The sequence below is a fragment of the Eptesicus fuscus genome, chromosome 21, assembly GCF_027574615.1.
Source record: "Eptesicus fuscus isolate TK198812 chromosome 21, DD_ASM_mEF_20220401, whole genome shotgun sequence".
In the NCBI taxonomy this organism is placed as follows: domain Eukaryota; kingdom Metazoa; phylum Chordata; class Mammalia; order Chiroptera; family Vespertilionidae; genus Eptesicus; species Eptesicus fuscus.
This window is the reverse complement of record NC_072493.1, coordinates 5,500,148-5,512,280: the sequence shown is the minus strand read 5'-3', so window position 1 is coordinate 5,512,280 and position 12,133 is coordinate 5,500,148. Positions and strand designations below refer to the sequence as shown.

Here is a 12,133-nt window from a genome sequence, read left to right as displayed (position 1 = left end):
GGCTTTCCACAGAAAGGCCCTCTCGGGGTCCCGTGCCCGAGCTCCGGCGCTGGCTTAGTAACCGAACGTTTCTCTTCAAGAGACGAGCTGTTTAAGATTCCAGGATAAGATGAAGCAGTCGCTCAGGAATTGCACGCGGTGCGTGCCGAGTTGTTTTTAATGATAAAAATGCTGCTGGACTTGGAGTGCCTGCCAGGAAGAGAAGTAATTTCAGGCCACAGACTCGGGATGGGCGGGCGGTCCCTGGAGGAGGCCCGGCCACCCGGGGCGAGTGAACAGTCCACCTTTGTGTCTGTGGGGTCTGAGCTGCCGTAAAAGAGCAGAGAACAGCGGGTCACAGGCAGGTGGGATAAAGGGAGGATGGCCGAGCTGTGTGGGAGGACGTATTTGCAGTTTGGGTCACTTCTGTAAATGCGGGGACACGTCCTACAAGCAGCACCGCTGGGTGCCTCTGTGTGTTGTTAGTGGGTGCAGAATTGCCCGGGTCCTTCTGGGGTATTAACTGGGTTGAGAGATGAGTGTGTGTGTGTGTGTGTGTGTGTGTGTGTTTATCAATTTCAGAGAGAGAAACATCAATGATGAGAGAGAATCACGGATCAGCTGCCTCCTGCACGCCCCCTTTTTGGGATCAAGCCCACAACCTGGGCATGTGCCCTGCCCGGGAATCGAACTGGTTCATAGGTTGATGCTCAACCACAGATCCCCGCCCCACCGGTGTGGCTGAGTTTTGTTCTGCTCCTTCCTTGCCTGCCCGTGGGCAGGACAGATGTTCTGCATCTCCCAGGTTGCACACCTGGAGGCCTCCCTGGTGGAGTCCAGCCTGGCCCTTTGCCCAGGTGCTCGGGCACCGTGCACGTCCAGTTACATCAGTCAGGTTCTTTCCTCAGAAACATCCTCAGCAGAGGGTCTGTGTTGTTCTTCAGAACACAGCGTCTCGGTTATTTTATTATTTTATTTTTTATATTTTCTAATATTTTTATTGATTTCAGAGAGGAAGGGAGAGGGAGAGAGAGTTAGAAACAGCAATGATGAGAATCATGGATCGGCTGCCTCCTGCCCCCCACTGGGGATTAAGCCCGCAATCCGGGCAGGTACCCTTGACTGGAATCGAACCTGGAACCCTTAAATCCACAGGCTGGTGCTCTATCCACTGAGCCAAACCAGCTAGCTCCGTCTGGGTTATCTATAATAATAAAAGCGTAATATGCTAATTAGACCGGACAGCAGAATGACCCTCTGGACGACCTTCCAGACGTGGCCAGGGCTGTGAGGGCCGAGCCCCTTGCACGAATTTCATGCATCGGGCCTCTAGTTTTTAAAATAATATTATTTACTAGAGAAGCTACATTCAACTTAGTGACACTCAAGATGTTAGTTTCTTATTCTCAGAGAAGCCACCTGAACATTTGGTTAGGACAGTGATGGGCAACCTTTTGAGCTTGGTGTGTCAAAACAAACTTCGCCAAAAAACTGAGCATAACTCGGGTAGTGTGTCACTTTGAGGAAAAAACATTATTTCGCAAATGTTTCATCCTCGGCGTGTGGCCACCTCAGCGGCCGCGTGTCATCAGAAATGGCTACGCGTGTCAGTGCTGACACGCGTGTCATAGGTTCGCCATCACTGGGTTAGGAAAAGAGGACCAAACGCAAGTCTAACCATTATTCCTCCTGTCTCGGAGGTCATGAGCAAGCTTTTGACGGGTCACTTACAGCAGCACTGCGGCCCTGGCTGCTGTGGGGGCTCAGACCAACACTCAGGACAAGGAGGAGCTCACAGCGCGAGGGGCACGTGGGGCGGTGCGTGCCCGTGGCAGCACCGCGGCTCCGCACAGGCGGCACCGGCAGGGAGAGTCATCGGGACCAGCTGGGGCTGACTCTCACAGGTTTGTTTTTTGTGGGGTTTTTTTGCTTATTTAAAAGAAGGTTTTGTACATTTCATTTTGATTAATACAACCCCCGTTTCCAAGAATTGACAGAGTTTGAGGCTATAAAGAAAGCCTATGGTTTGGGGTAATAGTGGGCGGGAATGCCTGCCCTGCAGGAACAATTACTAAGAAGAGCGGCGTGGGGCTCCAGGGGAGAAAAGCTCAGTAGGACCCACAGCAAAGGAATGGTTCTTGAGCAACAAGGGAAATAACCTTATTTTGTCAGCTTTTCATGTGGATTTTGTTGATGTTCTTGTTTGTTTTGTTCTTGGCCCTCAGAGCCGTGTTCACTGCTTTTAGTTAAGCGAGGATAATTGGTAATTTTGTGTTACTTGCTTCCAGTTACATATAAAAGTCCTCCAACATTTTAACCCAAATCGCTTATCTTCCCTTCTGGCTGGAGTTAGAACAAAACAGAGTCATTTGTGTGCGCGCCTCTGAGCCCCAAACCGCAGGCCAGATGCCGGGGCTGTTGCCTTTGGCCCGTCGCCCTGGGCCCGTCGCCCTGCCCAGAATCGGGCTGGCTTCCGAGGCGATGCGTGTCTGCTGGGGACATGCCCCGAGCACGCGGCGACAGTCACCGTGGTAGCGTGTGTGGGGGCTGCAGCTAAACGGGCCCGCAGAGCCTCATCTTCAAGCAGCGCGACAGCTTTACCTTCGTGCGTGGACGCGCTCGCTAACACTGAGGGCGTTCCCGTCGTGCTGTCCGTCCCGAGCTCCGTAGTGACTGCGGAGTAGAGGTTGCTCTTGGTAATGTCGAGGTGGTTTTATCGCCCCAAATAAGGAGGAAAGCATAGGCAGAAAGGACTTCAGGGTTCCTTGCTAGTATGAAGGTTTTGCTGGGCATTCGACCCAGAGTTCTCCATCGCAGCTAGTTCCTTTAAAAACAACGGAAGCCCGCAGGACGGCAGCCCAGCCACCTGGACAGGAACCGCCTCACTGGCTGGGAGCTGGGGGCTGGGGGCTAGGGGCTGGAGTGGGTTTTCTGGAAAAGATCAGCCTGAAACTGACAGCACAGGTTCCACAGTTAGAGATCAGTGTTGCAGATCGTTTGTTTCTCTCTCTGCCTTCCTGGAGGAGGCTCTCAGACACATTGTACCCTTGGCCAGTGTGCTCTGAGGCACACACTCTCCTGTCCTGTGAGAACAACAGCCACCAGCCATCTCAGCCCTCAGCTCACCTCTTAGGTAGATTCCGTTTAGGAGAAAAACAAACAAAATAAAATCTCAGTCGTTTTCATAAATGCAGCCAGTCTTTCTCTCCATGCCTAAGCTTGTGTGTGTGTGGTGGGGGGGGGGGGGGAGGGAGGGGTCCAAGCGTACACTCATGTGTGTACACACTTGTGTGCTGAGTCCATGCGTACACGCTCGTGTGCGGGGTCCATGTGTGTACACGCTCGTGTGCGGGGTCCATGTGTGTACACGCTCGTGTGCTGGGTCCATGTGTACACGCTTATGTGCTGAGTCCATGCGTACACGCTCGTGTGCTGGGGTCCATGTGTGTACACGCTCGTGTGCGGGGTCCATGTGTGTACATGCTCATGTGCTGGGTCCATGTGTACACGCTTGTGTGCTGAGTCCATGCGTACACGCTCGTGTGCTGGGGTCCATGTGTGTACACGCTCGTGTGCGGGGTCCATGTGTGTACATGCTCGTGTGCTGGGTCCATGTGTGTACACGCTCGTGTGCTGGGGTCCATGTGTGTACACGCTCGTGTGCTGGGGTCCATGTGTGTACACGCTCGTGTGCGGGGTCCATGTGTGTACACACTCGTGTGCTGGGTCCATGCATACACGCTTGTGTGCTGGGGTCCATGTGTGTACACGCTCGTGTGTGGGGTCCATGTGTGTACACGCTCGTGTGCAGGGTCCATGCGTACACGCTTGTGTGCTGGGGTCCATGTGTGTACACGCTCATGTGCTGGGGTCCATGTGTGTACATGCTCGTGTGCGGGGTCCATGTGTGTACATGCTCGTGTGCTGGGTCCATGTGTGTACACGCTCGTGTGCTGAGTCCATGTGTACACGCTTGTGTGCTGGGGTCCATGTGTGTACACGCTCGTGTGCGGGGTCCATGTGTGTACACGCTCGTGTGCGGGGTCCATGCGTACACGCTTATGTGCTGGGGTCCATGTGTGTACACGCTCGTGTGTGGGGTCCATGTGTGTACACGCTCGTGTGCGGGGTCCATGCGTACACGCTTGTGTGCTGGGGTCCATGTGTGTACACGCTTGTGTGTGGGGTCCATGTGTGTACACGCTTGTGTGCGGGGTCCATGCGTACATGCTTGTGTGCTGAGAGTGAAGGTGTAGTCCGTATTCCACTGCGGCCCAGCAGGGGACACCGTGCGCGCCTCTGTCCCCCTGTTCCTCCAGCCCATCGCCCGCGCGGCCCAGCGGCGAGACACCGTGCGCGCCTGTGCCCTGTCCCCCATCCCCCGCGCTGGGCTCTCTAGGGAAGGGGCTGTGGAGTAGGCAGCTGAGCCTCGCGGGCTGGGTTAGTCGCTCTCAGTCCACAGCGCTCTTGGAAGGTGGGCATGAGCAGCGTGCCCGCGGCCCCGCTCCGCGTGGGCGGTCAGTCCCAGGCTGGTTTGCTGGTTGCTGTGTTTGGGGACCAGACAGTCTGTCTTGCTTTCAGGTGAGCTTCCCTGCTTCCTGGTGGATGGACATTGTGTCACGTGACCACGCGCCGTTTAGGAACCAGAAGGGCCGGGAGGTTTGTGGAGGCCCTGGCACGTGGGGAGGGCTGTCTCACAGTTGAGCTGTGTTCACAAAAGAGGCACCGCTTCGTGGGCTCCGTCATGTTCAAGTTCACGTTCCTATCGCGAGACGGACGCCTGATGGGCCCCTTTGAAGCAGGGCCTGGGAAGTCCGGGCCTGTTGACGGAGAGAATCGCACAGGGTCAGCAGCTGCATTGGACTCTCCTGCTCGAAGGCCACGGGGTGAACAGAGCCAGGCCTTGTTCTTGGCTTAAGAATCTAGTGTTTTAAGACAGGCAAGCCCGGCCGGTGTCTCAGGGGTTGAGCATCGACCTATGAACTAGAAGGTCACAGTTCGATTCCCCATCAGGGCACATGCCCCGGTTGTGGGCTTGATCCCCAGTGGGGGGCGTGTAGGAGGCAGCTGATCCATGATTCTCTCTCATCACTGATGTTTCTCTCTCTCTCTCTCTTTCCCTTCCTCTCTGAAGTCAATAAAAGTATATTTAATAATAATTTTAAAAGACATGCAAGGTAGCTGCCCCCAGTGCACAAACGTTAATGGGGAGACAGACAACAATGTCCCCCTCGGGGGCTCCTGAGAGACCGCCTTCTGCCCGAGTCCTGGGCACTCAGGTGGGTTTCCGAGCCTCGTAAGCGCGGAGGGCTCGCTCTGGCGTCCACTGGGCGCGTTCTCCAGCCTGGGGTGCGAGGGTTTCTGAGCAGCGGCTCCTCGCAGGCGGAGAGCACTCGGACGACACGGAGCCCCAGCCCGTCAGTGACAGTGGTGCCGCCGGCCTGGCCCTCCCGCCCGAGATGCCGATTCTGATCGACCTCCACGCCCTCAAGGATATCCTGGGGCCCCCGATGTACGAGATGGAGGTGAGCGCCTCGCTGGCCGTGTCCCCTACTCTGCTCTTCCCTGAGGGGCGGGGCCAGGAGCCCCCGTGCTGCCCCTGCTTCTCCGGAATCACATTTACCATCAGGGTTTCACCCCTGCGCCCCAGGAAGGAGTCAGCGGCAGCGCCCGGCCTCTACCCAGCTCAGCCCACCGCCCGCTGCTCCGCGGTTCCAGAGGCGCCGGGTGGGGTGTGCTCAGCGCACTGACCCGGTGACTGTGGGCGGGAGACGTCGAGGCCCAGAGGGGCCAGGGTAGTAGGGTTATTCCCCCTGTAGCTGGGATACGTTCGCCTGATTGGCTGGTCAGCGAGGCCCACGGTCTCGGGAGTGGCACGCGAGTTTGCAGTGGCAGGGAGGCCCTCGATGTACGCTGTCCACTCCTCGGGTGGGTTCGAGGAGGTCCTGCTTCCTGAAACAGCCATGTGGCTCGTGCTGGCGTCGGGCGCATTGCAGATACAGGCCGGTGAGGTGGCCAGCAGCCGAGCGGGCTCGTCCGGAAGACGGGTGTGTAAGGTTGCTCCGGGGCCCCCTGTCATCAGACACGTTCGGGTAGAAGGCTCCTGAGAAAGGCCCCGCGAGCTCAGCGTGTCCCGCAGGAAGCCACGCCCAGCCGTGTGAGCGTCACACTCAGTCCTGTGGGCGCAGGCCCTGGAGGTGCGGGTCCGTCGGCCTGCACGCTCGGCTCCTCACCTGCCCCCTCCTCTGCAGGTGTCTGAGCGCCTGAGCCAGCCGGGGGTGGCCATCGGCCTGGCGTGGACGCCCTTAGGCGGGGAGATCATGTTCGTGGAGGCCAGTCGGATGGACGGCGAAGGCCAGCTGACGCTCACGGGCCAGCTGGGGGACGTCATGAAGGAGTCCGCCCACCTCGCTATCAGCTGGCTCCGCAGCAACGCCAAGAAATACCACCTGACCAACGGTGAGTGACCGGGGATGCGGGTAGGGGCCACCGAGCCGAGCCTGCAGAGGTGGCCCGGAGGCCCTGAGCTTCGTGACGAGCCGGAGCCGAGCTGTGGTCAGCCGCGCCTTCGCTGAGCGGGCCTCTGTCTGGGCGCCCGGGGGAGCTCTCGGTCCCGCTTCAGCGCCGCCCGCCAGCTTCTGACCCAGAAGCAGTGCAGGCTGTGCCGTCCCTCCTCCCACGGGGGACGGGGACACTGCTCTTCAGACGCCCTCGGTCACACCGCCCGCTAATATGGTGAAGGAGTCCTTTACCCAAAACGTGTTTTTTTAAATCACTTTTGAGTTTCTTTTTTAGGAGAAAAAGGGAAAAGTGTAAGTTCCTACATTAAAACCCTTCTTTCCTCTGTAAGCTTCTGGAAGTTTCGATCTTCTCGACAACACAGACATCCACCTGCACTTCCCGGCTGGAGCCGTCACCAAGGACGGGCCGTCTGCAGGGGTCACCATCGTGACCTGCCTGGCCTCACTGTTCAGCGGGCGGCTGGTGCGCTCCGACGTGGCCATGACGGGGGAGATCACACTTCGGGGCCTGGTGCTTCCGGTGAGTCTGTGTTACTTTCCAGTTTTAAATAATCTTAAATTTAAAAGTGGTTTGCCTTCTTCCAGTGAGAACCTTAGTTTTAAATACATAGAAAATGTTTATAGCTGTACTGGTAACTCATGTTTTTACATTTTCATCAAATCCCAAAACAATTTTCCCATGTTCATTCTTCTAAGAATGAGGACTGGCTAAGGGCAAGTCAGTGTGGTCATCGGTGATATTGGCTGTTTATTTGGAGATCTGGGGCTGGGGTGACACTTCAGCCAGTTCTCGCCTGCGGGCCCCCTGGGAGCCTCCGCCCTCCCCCAGATCGTCAGCGGGCTGAGCTGGTGGACATGTGGATGAGTGAGCATGAAACCTGGGAACTGCAGTGAGGACTAACTGCTCAACTTAAAAAACTCCACACCTTCTGGGCCTGTAGCTTAAACTACTCATAAAAGCACTGAAAAGCCAGGCTGGTGTGGCTCAGTGGTTAGGCATTGACCTAGGAATCATGAGGTCACAGTTCAATTTCCAGTAAGGGCACATGCCTGGGTTGTGGGCTCAATCCCCGGTGTGGGGCGTGCAGGAGGCAGCCGATCCATGTTTCTCTCATCTTTGATGTTTCTTTTTTTTAATATATTTTATTGATTTCTTACAGAGAGGAAGGGAGAGGGATAGAGAGCTAGAAACATCGATGAGAGAGAAACACCGACCAGCTGCCTCCTGCACACCCCCTACCGGGGATGTGCCCACAACCAAGGTACATGCCCTTGACCGGAATCGAACCTGGGACCTTTCAGTCCGCAGGCCCACGCTCTAGCCACTGAGCCAAACCGGTTTCGGCTCATCTTTGATGTTTCTATCTCTCTCCCTCTCCCTTCCTCTCTGAATCAATAAAAACAGAGGATGTTCTTCATCCTGAGAGGTCCTTGCTGTAGGAGGTGATGGTGAGCAGGTCACCGGATTACCCGTGAAGATCGTCGAGTCACCAGTGCTCTTGGTGCCCCTGTTGTTCTGAGTCCACCAGAAAGTCAGGTCTGGGCCCGATTATGCCGCCACCTCGAGGGGAGCACTCAGGAGCGCTGGTCTCGTCCTTGCCGCCCCGGAGCCAAGGTGATGGTGACGGGGGCAACGCCAGCTGAGCCCAAAAGCAGACAAGCAAGGGCTTCAGGACCACAGTCTCCAGCTCCCGGGGGAAGACGGTGGACTGACGGGGGAATAAAGGGAGCACGCTCTGACCTCAGCAGTGAGCGGGGTCCACACCGATAGCTCAGCAGCGTCTGGAAGCTAGACGTGTCCTGACGAGGGGAGCGGCCGTCCCAGCGCCCGTCTGGGAGAAGCGCTGGCCCAGGCGTGCAGGAAGGAGACGGGAAGGAACCCGGCACTTGAGATCTGTGGCCCAGCGGCCTCCCCAGCAGCCTGCTGGCCGGGCAAGGGCTCCCCCTGCACACCCAGCAGGGGCGCAGCGGCTCCCTGTGAGCCGCAGTGTCCGCTGTTACAGGAGACCAGCGAGGCAGCAGCGCCGAGGCTGGACCCGCTGCAGCCCGACGGGACTCCAGGGCCGAGGCCGAGACAGTTCTCGGATGTACAACTAGGGCTTTAGAACCGGTCAACTACTCAGAAAAGTAATACAGAAACCGTCAGGCCGATCCGACATCTGACTCCCAGGGGTTCTGCTCAGAGAAATGGACTGGATCTCTCCCAGCTCGGAAGGCCTGCCCGGCAGGAGAGCGTCCCTTCCTCCTCGCCGCTCTCCCCAGTGACCCGGGTGCAGCGCCTTCAGAGCCCCGAGGGGAAGTGGTTCACACGGAGCTTTGTACACAGGCCTTCCCAGCAGCCCCTGAAACAGCGCTCTCCTGCACGCAGGGATCCGTTGACTCCCACATGGAGGAAGGGACCTGGCGCCCTGGAGGGGGACTGCGGTGGGTGGGCCGATCAGAGAGCCAGCACCAGGCAGCTTTCGGTCTAGTTTGAGATCAGGTAGCGGGATTCTCCAACTTTGTTCTTCTTTCTCAAGATTGCTGTGTCTGTTCAGGGTCTTTTGTGGTTCCACGTACATTTTTGAAATATTTGTTCCAGTTCTGTGAAATACGCCAGAACTGTCTTGACAGGAACTGCATTGAATCTATAGATTGCTTTGGTAGCTGGACATTTTAATGATGTTGTCTTCCTATCCATGAACACAGTATATACTTCCACTTGTATCTTCTTCAGTTTCCTTGTTCAATGTCATATTTTGCAAGTAAAAGTCTTACATCCTTGGTTAAATTTATACTTAGGTGCCCTAGCTGGTGTGGCTCAGTGGATAGAGTGTCGGCCTGCGGACTGAAAGGGCCCCAGGTTCAATTCTGGTCAAGGGCACATGCCCGGGTTATAGGCTCCATCCCCAGTAGGGGGTGTGCAGGAGGCAGCCAATCAGTGATTCTCTCTCATCATTGATGTTTCTTTCTCTCTGAAATCAATATATATATATATTTTTAATTGTACCTAGGTTTTTTATGCATGTAAACGGAGTTATTTTCTTAGTTTCCCTTTCTCATCGTTCATTACTGGTGGTGTATCTGCTTTCCACAGTGGCTGCACCAATCAGCATTCCCGCCAAAGGGGCAGGTGGGTTCCCGTCTCCACATCCTCCCAGCACTTGCTGCTTGTGGATGTACTGATGATCGCCACTGCCAGGTGTGAGGTGTGCCTCGTCGTGGTCATCGGGGGATGGGCATCTCTCTAATGATGGACGCTGTTGAGCACCTTTTCATGTCTGTTGGCCATCTGTATATCCTCTTTAGAGAAGTCCTTTGCCCATTTTTTAAATTGGATTGTTTGGGTTTTGTTTTTTGGTGAGTTTTTAAATAAATTTTGGATATTAAACCTTATCAGATGTGTCACTGGCAAATATGTTCTCCTATTCTGTGGCTGTTCTTTTTATTGTTTGACTAGAGGCCTGATGCATGAAAACTCATGCACTGGAGCGGGGGTCCCTCAGCCCGGCCTGCCCCCTCTCACAGTCCAGGAGCCCTCAGGGGCAGGAGGCAATCCAGTGATCAGGGGAAGGTGATGCCCCATCACACCTCTGCTGCCGCCACTGCCGGCAGCGCAAGCCTTGGCCGGCTCTGGTTACCTGAGCCTCAGGCCGGGCCCGTGGCTGAGGAGACTGGGCACCGCCATCTTGTGGCTGAGTGCCACCATCTTTGAGGGCAGGGCAGTCAATTAGCATATTTCCTCCTTATTGGCTGTGAGTGCTACCATCTTTGAGGTGTGGGCAATCAGTTAGCATAGTCCCTTATTGGCTGTGGGCACCGCCATCTTTGCAACAATGTGAGGGTCAATTAGCATATTCCCTCTTTATTAGATAGGCTGGATCCTTTGCTGTGCAGAAGCTTCAGTTTGATGGGGTCCCTCCCATTGGAGGTATGTTCCCTCTGTTCCCACTTTGCTGAGCATTGTTGTTTTTATCATAAATGGGTGCTGGGTTTTATCAATGACTTTCCTGCACCTGTTGATATGACCCTGTGATTTTATCCTTCACCTTGTTTTGGAATTAGGATAATGCTAGCTTGGTAAAAGGAACTTGAAGTCTTCCCTCCTCTTGAATGTTTTGGAATAGTTTGAGAAGGATAAGGGCTAGTTCTTCTTGGAAAGTTTGATAAAATTCACCTGTAGAGCCATCTGGTCCAGGGCTTTTCTTTGTTGGGAGCTTTTAATTACTGCTTCAATGTTACTCATTGTAATTTGTCCATTTCAATTCTCTGATGCTTCTGATCCAGTTTGGAGGACGGTCTGTTTCCAGGAATGTATCCATTTGTTCCAGGTGGTCGGCTGTATTGGCGCATATTCATGTTTCCGTGTTCGCTCCTTTGCATTTCTTTGGTGTCAGTTGTCACTTCTTTCATCTCTGGCTTCCTTTGGGCTTTCTCGATGAGTCTATTTGGAGATTTATCTTGTTTATCTCTTCAGAGAACCAGCCATTGGTCTCGGGGTCTTTTGTGTTGATTTCCTTTTTTTAATCCATTTTGTTTACTTCCGCTCTTTATCGTTTCCTTTCTTTTACTCACTTTGGGCTTTGTTTGTTGTTCTTTTTCAGTTCCTCTAAGTGTAGAGTTAAATTGAGATCTTCTTTTTCTCAGGGTAGAGCTGTAATGCTAGGACTTCCCTCTGAGGACAGCTTTCCCTGCGTCCCCTAGACTGTGGGTTGTGTTCTCATTTTCATGTTTCGCGGTATCTTTTCACTTCTTCCTTGATCTCGTGAACCCATCCATTGCCTAGGAACATGTTACTTAGCCTCCATGTCTTTGTGTGTTTTTGCTTTTTGTGGACATCTTTTAAAGCCACGGAGCCTAGGTCGTGGGGACATTTCCTCCCGGGGGTGGCCCAGCGGTCCTGCACTAACCTGTGTAGGGCGTCACCCTGGTGCACAAGTGAGCTCTGCGGGTAGGTGTCTGGTCAACTAGCACAAGGCTTTTTCCAAATCAGCTCCATCAGCCCGCCGGTGAGCCGTGCCTGCAGACCTTACAGACAGGAACATGGACAGAAGAAAACTGGAATCTTCCCCTATTAAAAGGATGCACTCTAACACTAATTGAAACCAAGAGAATTCACTGTTTACTAACCTTTCCAGTAGCTTTCCCAGCTCATGTGTGACTGACGGGAGGTGATCTGGATGTTTAAAGCAGCGGTGAAGGTGCTGGGCCGGGGCTTCCTGCACAGCCGAGGTCACCGCCTGTGTCTCCTTCCTCCGCAGGTGGGCGGCATCAAAGACAAAGTGCTGGCCGCACACAGAGCGGGCCTGAAGCGGGTCATCCTCCCTCAGAGGAACGAGAAGGACCTGGAGGAGATCCCGGGCAACGTGCGCCGCGACCTGAGCTTCGTCACGGCGAGCTGCCTGGATGAAGTCCTTAACGCCGCTTTCGACGGGGGCTTCTCGGTCAAGACCAGACCCGGCCTCTTAAACAGCAAACTGTAGGCTCAGAGCTCGTCTCAGGCGCTTAGTCCTGAAGCACCGAGGCACTGGCAGGGCTGGCTGTTCACACCCGCGGGTAAGCAAGACGTCCCTTCCCCTGTGAGCTGATCAGCAGGCGCGAGCCTCACCGCGGAGCGTGCTGCTCCGGAGATGCTAATAAATAAATAGCATTGA

The 12,133-nt window shown here is 55.0% G+C and overlaps 1 protein-coding gene across 2 annotated transcripts in view; it reads left to right on the top strand.

Moving 5' to 3' along the window:
- LONP2 (lon peptidase 2, peroxisomal) overlaps nt 1-12,133 on the top strand; it is a 45,853-nt gene extending 33,720 nt beyond the window's left edge. Inside the window, exons 12-15 of one of the 2 annotated variants that reach the window (XM_008152382.3) lie at nt 5,362-5,504; nt 6,231-6,438; nt 6,830-7,020; nt 11,741-12,133. In XM_008152382.3, the coding sequence (XP_008150604.2) occupies nt 5,362-5,504; nt 6,231-6,438; nt 6,830-7,020; nt 11,741-11,962 (764 nt within the window). In that variant the 3' untranslated portion in view covers nt 11,963-12,133. Of the gene's footprint in view, nt 1-5,361; nt 5,505-6,230; nt 6,439-6,829; nt 7,021-9,576; nt 9,819-11,740 lie in introns of those variants that run through there. The other variant, XM_054710470.1, reaches the window with a different exon arrangement.